The 16,736-nt window shown below is 33.0% G+C and overlaps 1 protein-coding gene across 10 annotated transcripts; it reads left to right on the top strand.

The window, feature by feature from the left end:
* Positions 1 to 7,450: 7,450 nt before the first annotated feature.
* Positions 7,451 to 16,699, top strand: LOC127127274 (putative WEB family protein At1g65010, chloroplastic). 10 transcript variants are annotated; one of them, XM_051056419.1, is made up of 28 exons: positions 7,451 to 7,744; positions 7,996 to 8,711; positions 9,275 to 9,337; positions 9,425 to 9,487; positions 9,575 to 9,637; positions 9,724 to 9,786; positions 9,852 to 9,914; positions 10,023 to 10,085; positions 10,226 to 10,288; positions 10,373 to 10,435; positions 10,513 to 10,575; positions 10,690 to 10,752; positions 11,228 to 11,290; positions 11,669 to 11,731; positions 11,889 to 11,951; positions 12,199 to 12,261; positions 12,719 to 12,760; positions 12,937 to 12,978; positions 13,155 to 13,217; positions 13,393 to 13,434; positions 13,610 to 13,672; positions 14,017 to 14,079; positions 14,184 to 14,246; positions 14,394 to 14,456; positions 14,760 to 14,819; positions 15,401 to 15,541; positions 15,779 to 15,877; positions 16,021 to 16,699. In XM_051056419.1, exons 2-28 carry the CDS (start codon positions 8,025 to 8,027, stop codon positions 16,471 to 16,473), a joined length of 2,763 nt encoding a protein of 920 aa, XP_050912376.1. In that variant the 5' UTR covers positions 7,451 to 7,744; positions 7,996 to 8,024; the 3' UTR covers positions 16,474 to 16,699. The 10 variants fall into 10 exon arrangements, 9 of the variants coding, with proteins under 9 accessions (XP_050912376.1, XP_050912374.1, XP_050912380.1 ...); XM_051056417.1 differs by having other exon boundaries at positions 11,666 to 11,731; XM_051056418.1 differs by having other exon boundaries at positions 7,463 to 7,744; positions 7,999 to 8,711; positions 11,666 to 11,731.
* The last annotated feature ends 37 nt before the right edge of the window (positions 16,700 to 16,736 follow it).

Below are 16,736 nucleotides of genomic sequence, written 5' to 3'. Positions count from 1 at the left end.
TTAAGCATTAGTTTTTATATGCATTAGAAAGGATTAAACAATGTTCCTTGTGGAGGTGGTTTCAATCGCACAGGGCGAGAGAATAAGTTAAAGTTGATGTGTTGTATGATTTTTAGGTGAATGATGAATATTCTGTAAGAATAAGATGTGAGCATTGGAACCAATGAATCGGGGTATTATTGAAATGCTAGACTCTAATAATACCCTTTTCATTCAATGTATTCATAAAATTGTTTGATGGACAATGAACATTCAAATGAATGTTCAAAGGTTCCACCAGAATGCTAGACTCTAATGACCCTTATTTTAGTCCAAGTAATTAGGTATTTTAGAAACGAAAAGAGTGAATGAAAAGCTAACTCAAGACGTGTGCCTCGAGAGCAATCAAGGATTCAAGGAATGCAAGATTCCAAGGACCCATTTCTTTCGTATTTGTTTAGGAAAAAGTTTAACGAGTTGAGAAAGCGGAAGAGAAATTCGATGTTGATCAAGTGTTTGATCGCATTAGTGAACATGGTTTGTGAAATGGTTTGAAATGATATGAGGTGCTTATTAAAGAAAAAAACTTAATGAGATTTTGAAAAATGTACTTGATGTTGATCAAATACCTTTTATCTTAGTATTTTTGAAAGGTTAATAATTATGGTCATTTTGTCTTTTTGGGTTAACAATTATGCATCAAATAAAAATACAATAAAATAAAATAAAAAATAAAACAATAAAAAGGTAAAAGAAATAATAAAAGGGAGGGGACACACTATCAATGCAAGAGGTAAAAGAATTTAAAAAAACTAAAGGAAATAAAAGAAAGAATAAAAAAAATAAAGCAATAATAATAAAATAAAATAAAAAAATATATACAAAAGACAAAAATAGATTGAAAATTGGGGGTGCAGTTAGGAAAATGGCATAGGCCCAAAGAAGGGAGTCTCGTAATGGTGCATTGAGCAATTAGGAGTTGTGAGGGAGACTCCATCTTCTCCAACCATATATTTGGTTACTATTCACGGGGCAACAAAAATGGAAGAAAATTGGTTCTAACAAAAACGTAAAAACACCGTAACTTTCTCAAATTTTCACGAAATTAAGCAAATAAATAATGAAAATTTATCTACTCGATCTAACGAACACAATGATATATTCAAAATCAACAAATAAATAATAAAAAAATCGAAAATCAACAAAAATGCAGTAACATATATTTGCTTGATTTGATCATTTTATCCATCCATCATGACAAACGAACTATGAATTCATGTTCGGGGTAATATTGAGAAGTTATTGAATATATTATATATGTAAAACAAGCATCACTTTTTATTTGACACTTTTTGTTCATGGAGGTTCAAGAACACTTTAAACTTTTGATTTTGAAATCAATTGAGTTTCTATAAAAATAGTAATTATTAAGGTACTAAATAAATAAAGTAAGAGTAAAAAATACAATATAATTAAATAAAGAACAAACATAAGAGTTATTTAAACAACAACAAATCACTTTTGTTTATGGAGGTTCAAGGATACTTTTCAACTCTTTATTTAAAATCAATTGAGTTTCCATGCAAAATGGTGATGATTGAGATATTAAATAAATAAAGCAAGAATAAGAATGCAATAGAATTAAATAAAGAACAAGCATACAAATTTATCTATTCAATAAAAAGAAAGAAATGACTTGAAAGAAAATGAAGAGAGTTTTGACTTAATTTTTGTGAATGATTGATGATGTCATTTGTGAATGGAATTAAGTTTACTTATAGACTCTATAAATGATAGTTTGTGGATTATGCAAAGAGTGTGAGTGCCTTCTAGAAACTTATTTAATTAAATAGTGAATAATTATGTAATATATGCATGAAATAATAATGTAATATATGCATGGAATAATTATGTAATAAATGAGAGATATTTTGAACCTTCTAGAAACATTGATTTTTATTTTATGATGCATGAAAATGATTAATAAAATTCAAATGGATATTTTGATGATAAATCAAATGATCATGAAATTATTTTTTTCAATATGCATAATGAAAAAATGCAATTTTAGTCAATTTCTTCAACATGTAAAATGTTGACTTTATGTTTACTTTTTTACTATAATGCATATATGCATGATTATGGTGACTGTATTTGATAATAAAAATGCATATGACTAAAACATAAAACTTGATAAATAGACATGTACCAAATAAATTTAAAATACCCGGACAAAATTGAGGTATGACATAAGGCTCACGAGCAATGACGTTTCTCTTACCTAACTCCTTACCTTTCCTGATGATTGCTTGCAACAATCTCTTGTTCTTTTTCACCACTGGATGATCTGCTTCACTACTGTGCAAGATAAAGGGCTCCAAGGCTCCAGCTCTTGAAGGACCATTCACAGGGTAACCATGTTGTCTTAAGGATAACACATGGTTGTAGGTCATGCAACCCCTAATTCCTATAAAAGGCACATTAAGGAAGTCCCAAATGCTGACATTAATATTCTTGGTTTCCAACTCCCTTATGTACCACTTAACATGATGGGATGTGAGGGAAGCTAACTTTTGAGATGGCTTGAGATCCTTGGAGACAAAAGGGCTTTCTTCAGGCACGTGAGATCTGAATCAAGCATTCAACAATTGTGCACAACATAAGAGAGTTCCTCATTTCTTCTCATGACACTCGTGGAGAGAATAATGAAGGTCAACTAGGAGGAACGATACATGATTACCAGATAAGAAGATCCTCACAGCTAAATGGTCCATAAAATGGTCAATATTTGGGAAGAGAATCATCTTATATACCAACAAGGCTAAAATAGCATAAAAAGATTTATAATTCTCGGCCTTTTCCATCTTCATAACTTGATCTTCCAAGAACTTTATAGAAAAACCATTGAAGATTCCTTTCACATCTCAATTTTATATGACCTCTGAAACATCCAAACCCAATGCCGAAGTTATCCTATTGGGAGGAATACCTTCATAAAACCTAGGAAATGGATTATGATCTCTCAAATTATGGCTTGCAATCCTCTCGAATTCCTTTAAGGTAGAAGCCAATTGGAAATCAGAAAAGGTGAAACAACATAGAAGTGGATCATAGAACAAAGTTATAGTCACATCAGCCATCATATGCATCTTCTCATTCAGGATGCTCAAAATTCTTTCATAATCTTTCACGAAGTCGGTGAGTTTGAGCGGTATCACCTCGACACTCAACTTCTGCAGGCTAACAAGGTCCCCTTTCTTGTATTTGAACTAAAATGTGATTATTATCTCAAGATTCATTTTGCTTACAAGTCTTGAATTCCTGAAACAAATGTGGAACCAACTAAGAGTTTCTCTTTTTATGTGTATGCAATGAATGGATGAATGCAATGATTTTTTTGGGTATGGGTTCAAAGGTCCGAGGTACATATGAATTTGATTGATTTCCAAAACAAGGTTTTCACGCTTACTACAAATGTTTGTCAGTCGTCAACTCCATCAAGGAAATCTATTTTGGGTGAGGTCCTCGTACCGACCCTTACGAGGTATCCACCTTGGGAGTCTGCACTATGTAACCATTGACTTCGGTTTTAGACAAGGTACTCAGAGTTATGGATTCACAAGACTATTTTCCGCTCACGACAAAGGCTTGTCGGGCATCAACTCCATCAAAGGAATCTATTTTGAGCAAGGTTTTTGTATCGATTCTTACGAAGTATTCACCTCGGGAATCCATACTATGCAACCACCATTCCTAGTTGGCCAAAGGTTCAATGTTCTAGTAGGTCCTTAAAGTCATGGACCCTTTCGAAACATTGAAGCTTATGAGGTATTCACCTCGGGCGACAATATTTGCAAAATGATATACTCTAAGTGACATTTTCATATAGACCCATACGAGGTATTCACCTTAGGAGTCTGTACTACTCAACCATTATCCTCTCTTATGTTTTTACTCGAGACTCGAATAAAGAGTCTTTCCCACAAGGTTTGCAGTTAGAGTATCCAAATACCACAACATAATGGAACCAATACAAGAGATAATATCAATATGACAATAAAGATAACAAAAACAATAGATAGAGAAAAGCCACACAAATAAAGCAAACAAAGGCACACAAACGACCTAACTAGGTCTGACTCACTTAGGAAACCGGTTCCCCAGCAGAGTCGTCATCTGTTGCACCTCGAAAAAATAAGAACACGACCTAGCGAAGCGCAATCGCACGTTCACAATGATGGACTGAACAAAGTCGCCACCGAACTTTGTGTTATTCCTAAGAAGGAAAAGGGAAATACCGATAAAACCTAAGAAAGAACGAAAATGATATTGATCGTCGCAACCAAATTAGGGTTCAAGAGTCAATTACGCAAGGGGAAGGTATCATCACCCTTACGTCAGTTGTACTCAACGGGGACCATTAGGTTAGTTGTGTGCGTTCATTTTAGCTTAGAAATATTAGGCTTCTAGAGTTATTAGGAGGAAAAAATAAGAATAGGATCAAAAGAAAAGAGAAAATGCTTTTGGGTTTTTGCAATGAAGGGGACTAAACCTACACTTTTTATTAACGGTCCTGACAAGATTTATAAATTTTACTCCTACGTATCTCCGGGTACAATAGAGAACTCAAGACTTACGTAGTTCTAGGTAGAAAATGTTTATATATTGATCGATTTTAGCGAAAGCTACTTTGTGTTAATCGACGAAACATTGTTGGACTATCCAAAATAAGCGGAAAAGGGGACGTTTGCATCACAGTCGAATTGATTTACAAATCAACATTCGTGGGTAACGTCGTAAGCTTACTCACATGTTTAAGCGGATGAAACATTTTTTTCATCGTCTTGAAACAAAATACATTTCGTGTGAGAAAAGGGTTTAAGGATCAATCGCACGTCGATGAGAAAAAGTTTGATTGGTTTGATGTGTTTTGATTAATGGCGAGAACTTGGATGGACAAGATATTCATCTCGAATCCTAGCCTTAGGAGTGCATGGTATCCATCACGTCCAGTTTTCATCTTATTTGCAAAAGGATTTGATATTTTTAGGTGTTTTGGAGATTTAATTAAGAAAAGGTTGGAAGAAACCGCATTGAAAGTTTTGAATGATGACGAGAGCTAAGATTGGCGAGATATCCATCTCGAATCTTAGTCCCATGGTACACGAGAAGAGGTGATAATGTGGATTAAAGATGCTGAAATCTAAAATAAAGTAATTGTTATTATCACTCGTTTAAATACTGAAACATGCAAGAGGGGGAGAAGTAACAAATTAATATTTGGTTGTGATAAAGGTGGAAAATACAAGGATACTAACAGTGGAATCCAGATTGCAATAAAAATGTTGATGTCCATTTAAAATCAGGTCGACTCCGGCGAAAGATGGGTCTGGTTAGAAGGTTGATGTAAAATGTGAAGTTCATAATAATGATTTACCTGATAGATTAGAAGGCCATTCTTTTGTTGGTAGGTTGACCACGAATGAGAAGCAACATGTCATTTATTTGACAAAGGAATATGTTCCACTTAGGCACATATTGCTTTCCTTGCAAGACTGAGATCTAGAGAATGTCATCCGGATCACACAAATATACAAGCATAAGAGTATGATAGAAAAAGACAAGAGATCATAGAAGTGAGATGCAACATTTGTTTAAGCTTATTGAGGACACATGTTATGTTTATTGGAATAGAAAAAAAGATGACTCGAAAGTTGTGAGAGAGATATTTTTGGTCCATCCATATTCAGTTAAGTTGTTGAATATTTTTCTATTGTGACAAGCAAATATAGACAACCTCTGTTTGAAACTGTTGGCATGACATCAACCGAGTTGACTTTTGCTGTCGCATTTGCGTATATGGAGTTTGAGCAGACAGAGAATTTTTGTTGGGTGTTGGATAAGCTTAAACAACTATTTATGAATAAATATTTGTGTCCACAAGTGATTTTGACAGATAGAGATCTTGTTTTGATAAAAGCAATTGAAATTGTGTTTCATAGGTCGATTAATTTTCTATGTAGATTTCACATTAACAAAAATGTTGGTGTAAAATGCAAACAATATGTGGTGAATGACATGCAAAAGAAGATTGACGCATTATGGATGAAAGTTGTTTGGACTAGTGATGAGGTTGAGTATGATCAACGGTTGCAACAACTTGAGCAGACATGTGTTGTTTTTAGTGGGTTTATTGATTATGTGAAAGACACATGGTTGACTCCACATAGATAGAGATTTGTTGGAGCATGGATTAATCGCGTGCTACATTTAGGTAACACGACGGCTAATCGGTATATTTTTTTAAATATTTTTTATTATGTATTTATTTTAATATATATTATTTTTAATATTTTCAATATGTATTATTTTTAGGGTTGAATCTTCGGACCTCTCTCCTAAAAACAATTAAAACACATATTATAAAATACAATATAAAAATTCAAATATTATTCAATATCAAATATACGTCGTTTATTTACCCCATCAAACCATAATGTCGAGCAACATGATGCTCATACTTTACAAAAAGAGACGTATCGTACGACCCTCCTGGAAAGCCAAACGACTGTGCTGCGGATGCAGATGCACCAATATGCCCTTCCTCACTAGCCAATGTCGATGGAGCATCCCGTCCTAAATCACAATCTCGAATCTTATCGTCCTTTCATCGCGTTCGAGCCACTATCAAATAAAAAAATTAAAAAAATACGAACCAAAACACTTTTTAAAAGAGTTAAATTCAAATAACCGGAACACTTTTGAGAAGAGTTCCGGTGAAAATAATGAAAAGTCGGAAGATTTTTGCAATGAGTTTCGGTATTCAATGTGAAAACGAGAAGACTTTTGCAATGAGTTTCGATAAAATTGCGAAAACCGGAACACTTACTAAATGTGTTCCGGTATGAGAAGTGTGAACCGAAAATCTTAAAAAATGAGTTTTGATTTATAAATATGAAATGAGTATTTTCGGAAGACTTGAAACGAGAGTGAAGTAGAAATGAAAATTTCAAAAATATAATTTATTTACCGGAGAGTTTCCAAAAAATTATAATCTAAGGGTAAGGGGATAACCGATAGGGTATTGGGTAATTTTTTTTTTATTATTTGTTATTTTAAAAAAAATTTATTATTATTATTATTATTATTATTATTATGAGATTAATTATTATATACTGTCAATGTAAAAAGTTTTACACTATCAATGCATCATAACCATCCGTTTGTATTACTTTTCAAATGATTAAAATAAAAATCAATTTTTAAAAATAAATCAATGATCGTAGATAATTGACAATGTAAAAAATCTTTACACTTTCTGTCTATCAATTAAATTCTATTATTATTATTATTATTATTAAATTCTATTATTATTATTATTATTATTATTATTATTATTATTATTATTATTTACATTGTTATTATTATTATTATTATTTACATTGAAACCATTGAAGTAATCAAGTAGAGACAAGTCCCGTTGGATTTCATTTCATGAGAGAGAGAAACGAAAGATGTCATAAACACTGTATTACACTGAGACATTTCAGATTACATTACACAAACAAAACGTGAAAGTTCCATAAAAAATCAAACGCCAAAAACGCTCATCGAACCTTCAATTCAACTAATCACTTTTCTACCAAAATCGCTTCTCACTTACTCAACCTCCATTCATTTCACACAAACTTTCCTCTTCCACATTACGCTAACTTAATTCATCAACAAACTTTTCAGATTCTCCGCCACTTTCCAGATTCTCTATGTATGCATTATCCACTCTCCTCTCTATTATTTTGTTTTAAAATTTCCCCCAATTTTATTAGCTTTTGTAATTCTAGATTTAGGGTTTACTGTTAGATTGGTGTTTTATTGTTGCGATATAATGAACCGTGATTGATTTTGTGTATATGGGTCTTTGATCTTTAACTTGGCATTGTTGGTTTTATCATTTGTGATGGCTGGTTGCACTTCTAAACCTTAAAATTCTCATTTTGTTTTTGTTTTGCCAATTAGAAGTTGGCATAGAAATTTTAGCTGGGAAAATGGAGGATGATAAGAAAAGAAGAAAAAACAAGAAGAAAAAGAACAAGCAAAACAAGAATGTGGATGCTGGGGTTGGAGAAACAGCTTCTAGGGTTCAGAATCTGGTGAATAATGGTAAGGACAAGCATGCTAGTTTTTCCGAGGCTGTAAATTTGATTGGTGATGGAGAAACAGATAGCAGTGATCAAAATTTGGTCAATGATGCTAAGGATAAACCTGCTAGTCTTTCGGAGGTTTCGCCGAGTTCCATTGGGGATGGGGAAATAGATACCAGTGATCAGAATCTGGTCAATGATGCTACGGGTAGGCCTGCTAGTCTTTCTGAGGCTGCACCGCATTCAATTGGGGTTGCAGAGATAGATATAGGCGATCAAAATCTGGCTAGTAATGCAAAGAATGGGCATGCTAATCTTTTAGAGGCTGTGGTAAACTTAAATGGGGATGGAGAAACTTCAATAAGGGATCCAAATCTTGTGAATAGTGGTAAGGATGAGCCCTCTCAGCTTTTGGGGACAGCTGATGAGCAAAGTGTGAGTGTGGATTGGAATGGAGATGTGGAAGTTCCAAACAGAGATCTGAATCTGGTGAAAAGCAGAGAGGACGAGCCCGCTCAACCATTGGACTCTGCAGATGGGCAAAGTACTAATATGGACTCCAATGGATGTCTGCCATATGGTAAAGAATGTGTAAGTTTTCCTTCAATCAATATAGATTTTCACCCTTTTTTAGTGTAATAGTGTTTTATGTTCACGAGTCATGACTAGTCCTATGTTTCAATTGTTGGTTCATGAAACGAACTGTGTTTTTGCTAGCTATTTTTATCGTTTTTCATTGAAATTGGGTAATTTAGTTTGAACTTCTTATTTCCCAATTCAGGTTCTATGCAGTGTTTCTAGGTGCATGTAACTCGGTCTGCAGCTATATATGGCCAAAAAATTGGCCCCCCTTGTTATGCAAACAAGTTCATAAAAAAATGTTTCGCCCTCATTCCCTATCTGTCTCTTTTTTGAATTGAGTGTTGTGGACATGAATGTGCTTTGCCCAACTAAATAAAATTGCCTTTTGATAGGCCATGTCAGTCTGTCAGAAGATGTAATAAAAAAATTGGGAAATGAAAATGATATTCGCCCGACAGAATTTGTTAAAGATGTCTTAAAAGTTTTTTTTTTTTTTTCATTTTCTTGCAAATATATATGTTACTATGTTTAATACTTTCAAAATTTAATGTGCCCATGCTTTCTTTCAACAGGACATATCAGACGCAACAATTAGAAAATTAAAAGAAGAAAATGCCGTGCTCATTCAGAGAGAGGTAATATTTTACAGAAGAAATTCATGTCCTTTATTTAACAACCTATGCCTCAATGTTTTTTAACTTGTAAGGCACATCCCTCCACAGACCATATCAGAAGAGACTATTCAGAAATTAAAAGACGAAAATGATAAACACATTCGTAAAAAGGTAGTATTTTGTCTAAGATATACATGTCCTTTATTTAACAACCTATGCCTCAATGGTTTTTAACTTGCAAGGCATATCCCTCCACAGACCATATCAGAAGACATTATCCAGAAATTAAAAGACGAAAATGATAAACACATTCGTAAAGAGGTAGTATTTTGTCTAAGATATATGCATGTCCTTTGTTTAATTATGCCTCAATGTTTTTATAATATGGACTGTGTATCGATACAAAGGTCATGTCAGAAGAGAGAATCAGGAAGCTGAACGAAGAAAATAATATGCACATTATGAAAGAGGTAATGTTTTACCTGAGAAATACCTATTACTTAATTTTCAGAAGTAATGTTCCACTGTTCTACAGACCATATCTGAAGAGACAATCCGGAAATTGAATGAACAAAAAGACATGCTTGTGCAAAAGGAGGTGATATATTTTAAATTTTATTTGGATGACATTTATTCTTTTTAAGTAATGTTTATAGTTTGCAAATTTCTTTCAATACATATAATGATACAATCAATCTTTCCATAGGTTGAATTAGAAGAGAATATCAGAAAAATGAAAACAGAACTTGATATGCATGTTACGAAAGAGGTAATGTTTTATGTAGAAAGACATGCTTGTGCAAAAGGAGGTGATATATTTTAAATTTTATTTGGGTGACATTTATTCTTTTTAAGTAATGTTTATAGTTTGCAAATTTCTTTCAATACATATAATCAATCTTTCTACAGGTTGAATTAGAAGAGAATATCCGAAAAATGAAAAAAGAACTTGATATGCATGTTACGAAAGAGGTAATGTTTTATGTAAAAATATGTCCTTTGTTTGAGCCCTTAGGTTTCAACTTTTTATAACACATACATCTTATCATTCCACAGGTCATATTAGAAGATACAATTAGAAAAATGAATAAAGGAAATGATATTCACATGCAAGAAGAGGTAATATATTTTAAATTTATCCAAGAAATGCATGTTCTTTGTTTTAAATTTTTAACATATAGCATATTTCAAAACAGACCGCTTCAAAAGAGACAATAAGAAAATTGATTGAAGAAAATAAAGGGCACACTCAGAAAGAGGTAATTTTACTTTAAACTTCATCTACCAGATTTATTTAACTTATTATTTGCATTCTTATACCACATTATCACCTATATTCTTTAGCACGGTGTATATAATCCATCTTTGTCCAGGCCTTAGCAGAGGAGACAATTACAATATTGAAAGAAGAAATTGATAAACACATTCATAAGGAGGTAGTGTATTGTAAGTTTTATCAGAGGTATTTGTGTAACTGCTTATTTTGCTACTTTGTATGTACTTTCTTAATAGCAGTTTAGAAGGAAATCATAGAAAAAGGACTAAAATGGAGCTTTGTTTCTAATAAAATCTGTTATTATAACTACTTTCATGTTGTTAGACTTTCCGCCTTAATTGCGGTCCGCCCCTAGTCGCCTTAATTGTGGCACTTGTTGGATTTTCCGCTTTAATTGCGGTCCTCCCCTAGTCGCCTTAATTGTGGCACTTTGGCTTGTCTCATTGCAGCCCCTAGCACCTTCATTGTGTTGACTTTGATGGGGTGGATTTAGTCCCACATTGCTTAGAGATATGGTCTATGTTGTGTTTATAAATGGGGGCAATCCTCACCTTACAAGTCGGTTTTGTAGGGATGAGTTTAGTCCAACCTAATTCTGAGACATGTCTACCACTTATTTTTCCTTTCTTTTACAGGCTACCTTGGATGAGATTATCAATAAATTAAAAACTGAAAAGGAATTGCAGAAACATACAGAGGTAATTAAATTTGAATTGAACAGTTTTGTTGGTTGAATCTGTTCATGGCTCTTACATCGTCATGTATGGGGAAGATCGTTTTTGGTGAAATAAGTCTCTTTAAAAGAAAATGCTCTACTATAAGGAAGCTCCAAGAAACACCAGTTATTGCTTTAATATAAACCAGTCCAAACCCTTATTTGAATTATATTTTTCTTAGGGTAATGCTAACTTGTGTCCTAGTGGCACAAGTTAAGAACTAAAAGAAGAAATGTTATTTTAGAAATTATGCATTAATTTAATAAAAGTATATAATTGATTTTATTATTGCATTTTTCAATACAAATTTTTTATATATGTTTAATTACTAACTAGTATATTTAATTGGATTATCAGCAGACTGATCTAGAGGTGAGAATTACACAACTGCAGAATGAGCATAATTCCTTACTTCAAAAAGAGGTGAGTGTGTTTAACTGCTTATTTTGCAATGTACTTTCTTAATAGAATTCTAGAAGGAAATCATAGAAAAAAGAACTAAAATTGAGCTTTGTTTCTAAAGAAATCTGTTATTATAACTATTTTCATGTCTGTCACTTATTTTGCCTTTCTTTTACAGGTTACCTTGGAAGAGCTTATCAATAAATTAAAAACTGAAAATGAATTGCAAAAACATACACAGGTAACTAAATTTGAATTAAACAGTTTTGCCGAACATGTTTATGGCTCTTACATCATCATGTCTTAGGAAGATCATTTTTGGTGAAATAAGTCTCATTTTAAAAGAAAATGCTCTACTATAAGGAAGCTCCAAGAAACACCCGTTATTTCCTAAACTAAATATAAGCTAATCCAAACCCTTATTTGAATTATATATTTTTTATATATGTTTAATTACTAACTAGTATATTTAATTGGATTATCTGCAGACTGATCTAGAGGTGAGAATTGCACAATTGCAGAATGAGCATAATTCGTTGCTTCAAAAAGAGGTGTGTGTTTTAATACTGTTAAGAGTCCCACATCGGACAATATATGGTCTGAACATGTCCTTATAAGGGGGACAATCCTCACCCTACAAGCCGGTTTTGTAGGGTTGAGTTAAGCCAATCACATTTCTTAACATGGTATCAAGAGTCTCGTTTAAGATCCGATAGGCCACCTGCTATCAGGTTTCCGCTATCGGGCCACCCATCGTTTATTTCTACGCTCCAAATGTCCAGTCCTAGGTGTGTTTTAATACTGTTAAGAGTCCCACATCAGATAATATATGATCTGAACATGTCCTTATAAGTGGGGGCAATCTTCACCCTACAAGTCGGTTTTATAAGGTTGAGTTAGGTCCAACCACATTTGTTAACAAATATATACATATATTATTTTAAATATTTAAGGACATTTATTTGGAGATAATGTTTAAGAAAACAATTAATATTATATCATATGCAGGCTGGGTTGGTGGAAAAAACAAATCTGTTAGCGAGTGAAAAGGTAGTTTTGAGCCTAGCTTCTTCAACTTTCAACTTTGCAAATTCCTTCATTCAACGTTTATATAAACCTTAGCTGGTTTCCCCCTTTTAGCTGTTAATATAAGAATAATATCTTGGATCATATACTTGTATTGTTTATCAAGATGTTTAATATTCAATATTATATCATATATGCAGGCTGGATTGATGGAAAAAACCAATATGTTACAGATTGAAAAGGTAGTTTCGAGCCTAGCTTCATCAACTTTGCAATTTCCTTCGCTCACTGTTTATTTAACCGTTTGCCGTAGCTGATTTAACCCTTCCTAGCTGCTTATATAAGCATAGTGTATATATGTTTTTCTGTTAATGGAATTGTGATTTAAATTCTAAATCAGCTATACTTTGTTCCACAGGATGTTTTCGAGCAGAAAGTAATTATTCTAGAGAGCAAGTTGAGTTCCCTTAGTGAGAAAGAGGTAATAACTTGTCACTTCTCTCACGTGTTACTGTATTGAGTATATTTTGTTTGCTTAACTCTCAATATAGGGCATTAGGTATAGTCAGCACCTAATTTTGACGGGGTGTTTAATATATGAGATATTTTTTATCAAGATATTTAATATTTAATATCATATCTTTGATCACATGCAGACTGGATTGGTGGGAAGGACTAGTCTGTTACTGCGTGAGAAGGTAGTTTTAAGCATAGCTTCATCAACTTTGCAATTTCCTTCATTAACTGTTTATTTAACCTTGGCTGATTTCACCCCTCTTAGGTGCTTATGTAAGAATACCATTTTGATTTTTTTTCTTCTGTTAATGCATTGTAGTTTAAATTCTTAAATTCTGCTATACATTTGTTACACAGGAGGGTTTAGAGCAAAAACTAAATATTCTGCAGAGCAATTTGAGTTCCTTTAGTGAGAAAGAGGTAGTCATAACTTGTCAATTCCCTCACGTGTTATTGCATCGAGTATAATTTTGTTTGTTGAAATTGTAACGCGCACCTTTTGTATTAATTATACTGAGCACCCAATTTTGACCGGACATCTTTATTTATTTAAAAAGAAGTGATTGGATTTTAATAAATCAGTTTTTGATGTATGTGTTGATGTCTCTCGTGCATTATTAATTTTTATCCTTATACACATTTTTCTACTGAAAAGGAAAAATTTACCGGACACCTGTATGACCAAAGACGGGTTATACATTTTTGTTGTTGTTGTTGTTGTATATACATTTTTCTACTTGTATATTTAACTTGATTAAATACAGAATGGTCTGGAAGTGAAAATAGCACAATTGCAGAGTGAGAATAATTCCTTACTTCAAAAAGAGGTGGGTGTGTGACTTAATTCCCCCTCCTTTCATGATTTAGGAGCATTGAGTTAGATAAATTATTTATCAAGATTTTTCATATTCAATACTATAATCTTATGCAGATTGGATTTATTGAAAAAACCAATCAGTTGCTGAATGAAAAAACCATTTTGAGCCTAAAAGTGGTTAGAACTACTTCTCCAACTCATTTCTTACATTTATTGTTGATTTAACCATAGTTGATCCTCTACCCTGACGGTGTTAATTTTCTGTATTTTTGGGTTAGTGAAAGTTTAGTTGGAATTCTAAATTTGATATACATTATTTTACAGGAAAGTTTAGAGCGAAAAATAAATCTTCTGGAGAGCGATTTGAGTTTATCTGTTCAGGAAGAGGTAATACCTTGTCTATTCTCTATCAGATATATTGTATTGAATATATTGCTTGTTTAATCAACAAACTTAACTTTCGTTAATCTTACCTTATAAGATTTTTTGAGAAATGTTACTATGACACTGAAATTGTACACTTGCATCGTAATTCATACAATAGATATTTACTCTTCATTCTTTTAATAATTTTTTATTTCACTTTGATATATGTGCAGCACAAAACAAGTGTATGTATACGGTGTAAATTGAATACGGTGTAGTAAAATAGTGTTAACATAGCATGGCTCTTTTATGTTTAATTTGCAGAAGTCAACTAAAGAAGTTATTTTAAATCTGAAAGAAAACACCAGCATTCTACAAGTGCAGGTATGTACGTAACATATATACAATTAATAATACATGAATATTTTATACTGGAAAACTTGAGAAAGTGTTAGGATTACTATTTTTAGGTATCGTTGTTCTTAATTTCCTCAAATCTTTGAAACACTATTATGTAGTGTTCAGTTCTGGGATCAGGTTCCTATCAATATAGATTGGATTGTTATTGCAAGTGTAAGCCATAACTTGTATCAGTTGAGTTTTACGAGCACCAGAGCGGGTTCCCCTGTGTTGGTGAATGAGAAACATAAATATTTCCTAATTTTTTTTAATTAGACATTCTGGCTAACTTCTGTAACAATTCAGGCTATAGTTTGAGTTGTTTTAGGTCTGAATACAGATTCATTAATACCTTCGCCTTGGCTGAATTAATGTTATTTTGGCTATCTTGATTGCCTTCTGACATAAATGCTTTTCTTCTTTAGTTAAGTCTTATTTTCTCCTACTTCCATTGTCTATAAAAATTGACTGGATGAAATACCCTCACATATTGTTATTTGGTCAATTCCATTTTGTAACAAACCTGTGTTAATTCTGATATGGAAATTAAAAACAAAGCTTGGCAGGTGGCAGAGTTGGAAGAGTCCAAGAACAATCTTTTGCTAGAAAACCAGCAATTGAGGGAAAATGTGTTAGGTCTTCATTCGACAGTCCAGAATCTTGAAAATAGTAGCTCTTCTTCCGCTTCACAGGGTACATCTGCAAAGGTTTGTGCTATCTTTATGTTTAAAATCTACAATACATATTCATTCATAGAAAAATGAATTTTCTTGAAATCCTTGAAAGAAGGAAAAAAGGACATTGATAGTTTATATGACTGGAAAGGGATTTTATTTTGTTACTTGTCAAGTGTGTTCATGACCTGAAGCAGGGAGGAAGAAGAAGAACCTTTCTTTCCTTGCATTTTATGTTGCCTCTGACAATATTTTGCTTAATATGGACAGGACGGTGCTTCTGAAAATGAAGAGTTTAAATCTCAAATTGAAGAGGCCTATATGTTAGTGGAAAAATTAATGGCGGAAAATGCTGAACTTGTTGAGAAGGTAAATAAATATGCAGGGTTCTTGATGATTTTGTTAATGACTTATTAAAAGATTTAATTTATTTTCTTCTTTGTATTAGTAGATATTGATTGGTTAGATTATTTAGATAGCATTACGTGTTCTTAAGCCATTTATATCCTCAGGTCCACAAGCTATGTGTTGAGCTGGATCGAAGAGACACAGAAACTACAGTTTCTGAAGTTACTGGGTCTGATGGTTTGACTGAATTTGTTAAACCTGCTGAGCCCGAATCATCTGAGGCTACGTCTACATCTGCCCCGGAGTCGGATTCATTAGAAAAGACCTCGGCGGTGAATGATAGTAGCGACTCTTTTCACGCCGGACATGCTGTTGGAGTAATTCCAATCTCTTCACTACCTGATGATGATACTGACGAAATTGTTCAAATTCCACTGGACGATAATGATGCCAGAGATCTACAGCTACAGAATGTCAAGAATGTGGAAAATGATGATGCTTTGCCAATAACAGATGCTCCTCTTATTGGTGCTCCATTTCGTCTGATATCATTTTTTGCTAAGTATGTCAGTGGTGCTGATTTGATTGACCAAAAGTCCTCAAACACCAGTAATTGATTCTTAATAGTGGATTAAAAACGCGGTCATCATTTTTATTTGGCCGTCCATAACATATAACATACAGTAAACCTCACTCACATTAGTCAGAATATCAATATAGGTTGGGCCAATTTGGGTCATTTATATATCTGTATGCCAATTCTTTGAACATTAGGAAATATTGTATCAGGAAGGAATATAGAGTTTTATATTGTATGTTCTATACTTCTCATTGCTTTCAAAATTGGAGATGTTACTTTTAAAAATTTGCATCACGAGTA

This window comes from Lathyrus oleraceus, chromosome 3 (assembly GCF_024323335.1).
Source record: "Lathyrus oleraceus cultivar Zhongwan6 chromosome 3, CAAS_Psat_ZW6_1.0, whole genome shotgun sequence".
Classification (NCBI taxonomy): Eukaryota; Viridiplantae; Streptophyta; class Magnoliopsida; order Fabales; family Fabaceae; genus Lathyrus; species Lathyrus oleraceus.
Note: the sequence above shows the minus strand (reverse complement) of the source record. Positions and strands in the feature narration are given on the sequence as shown.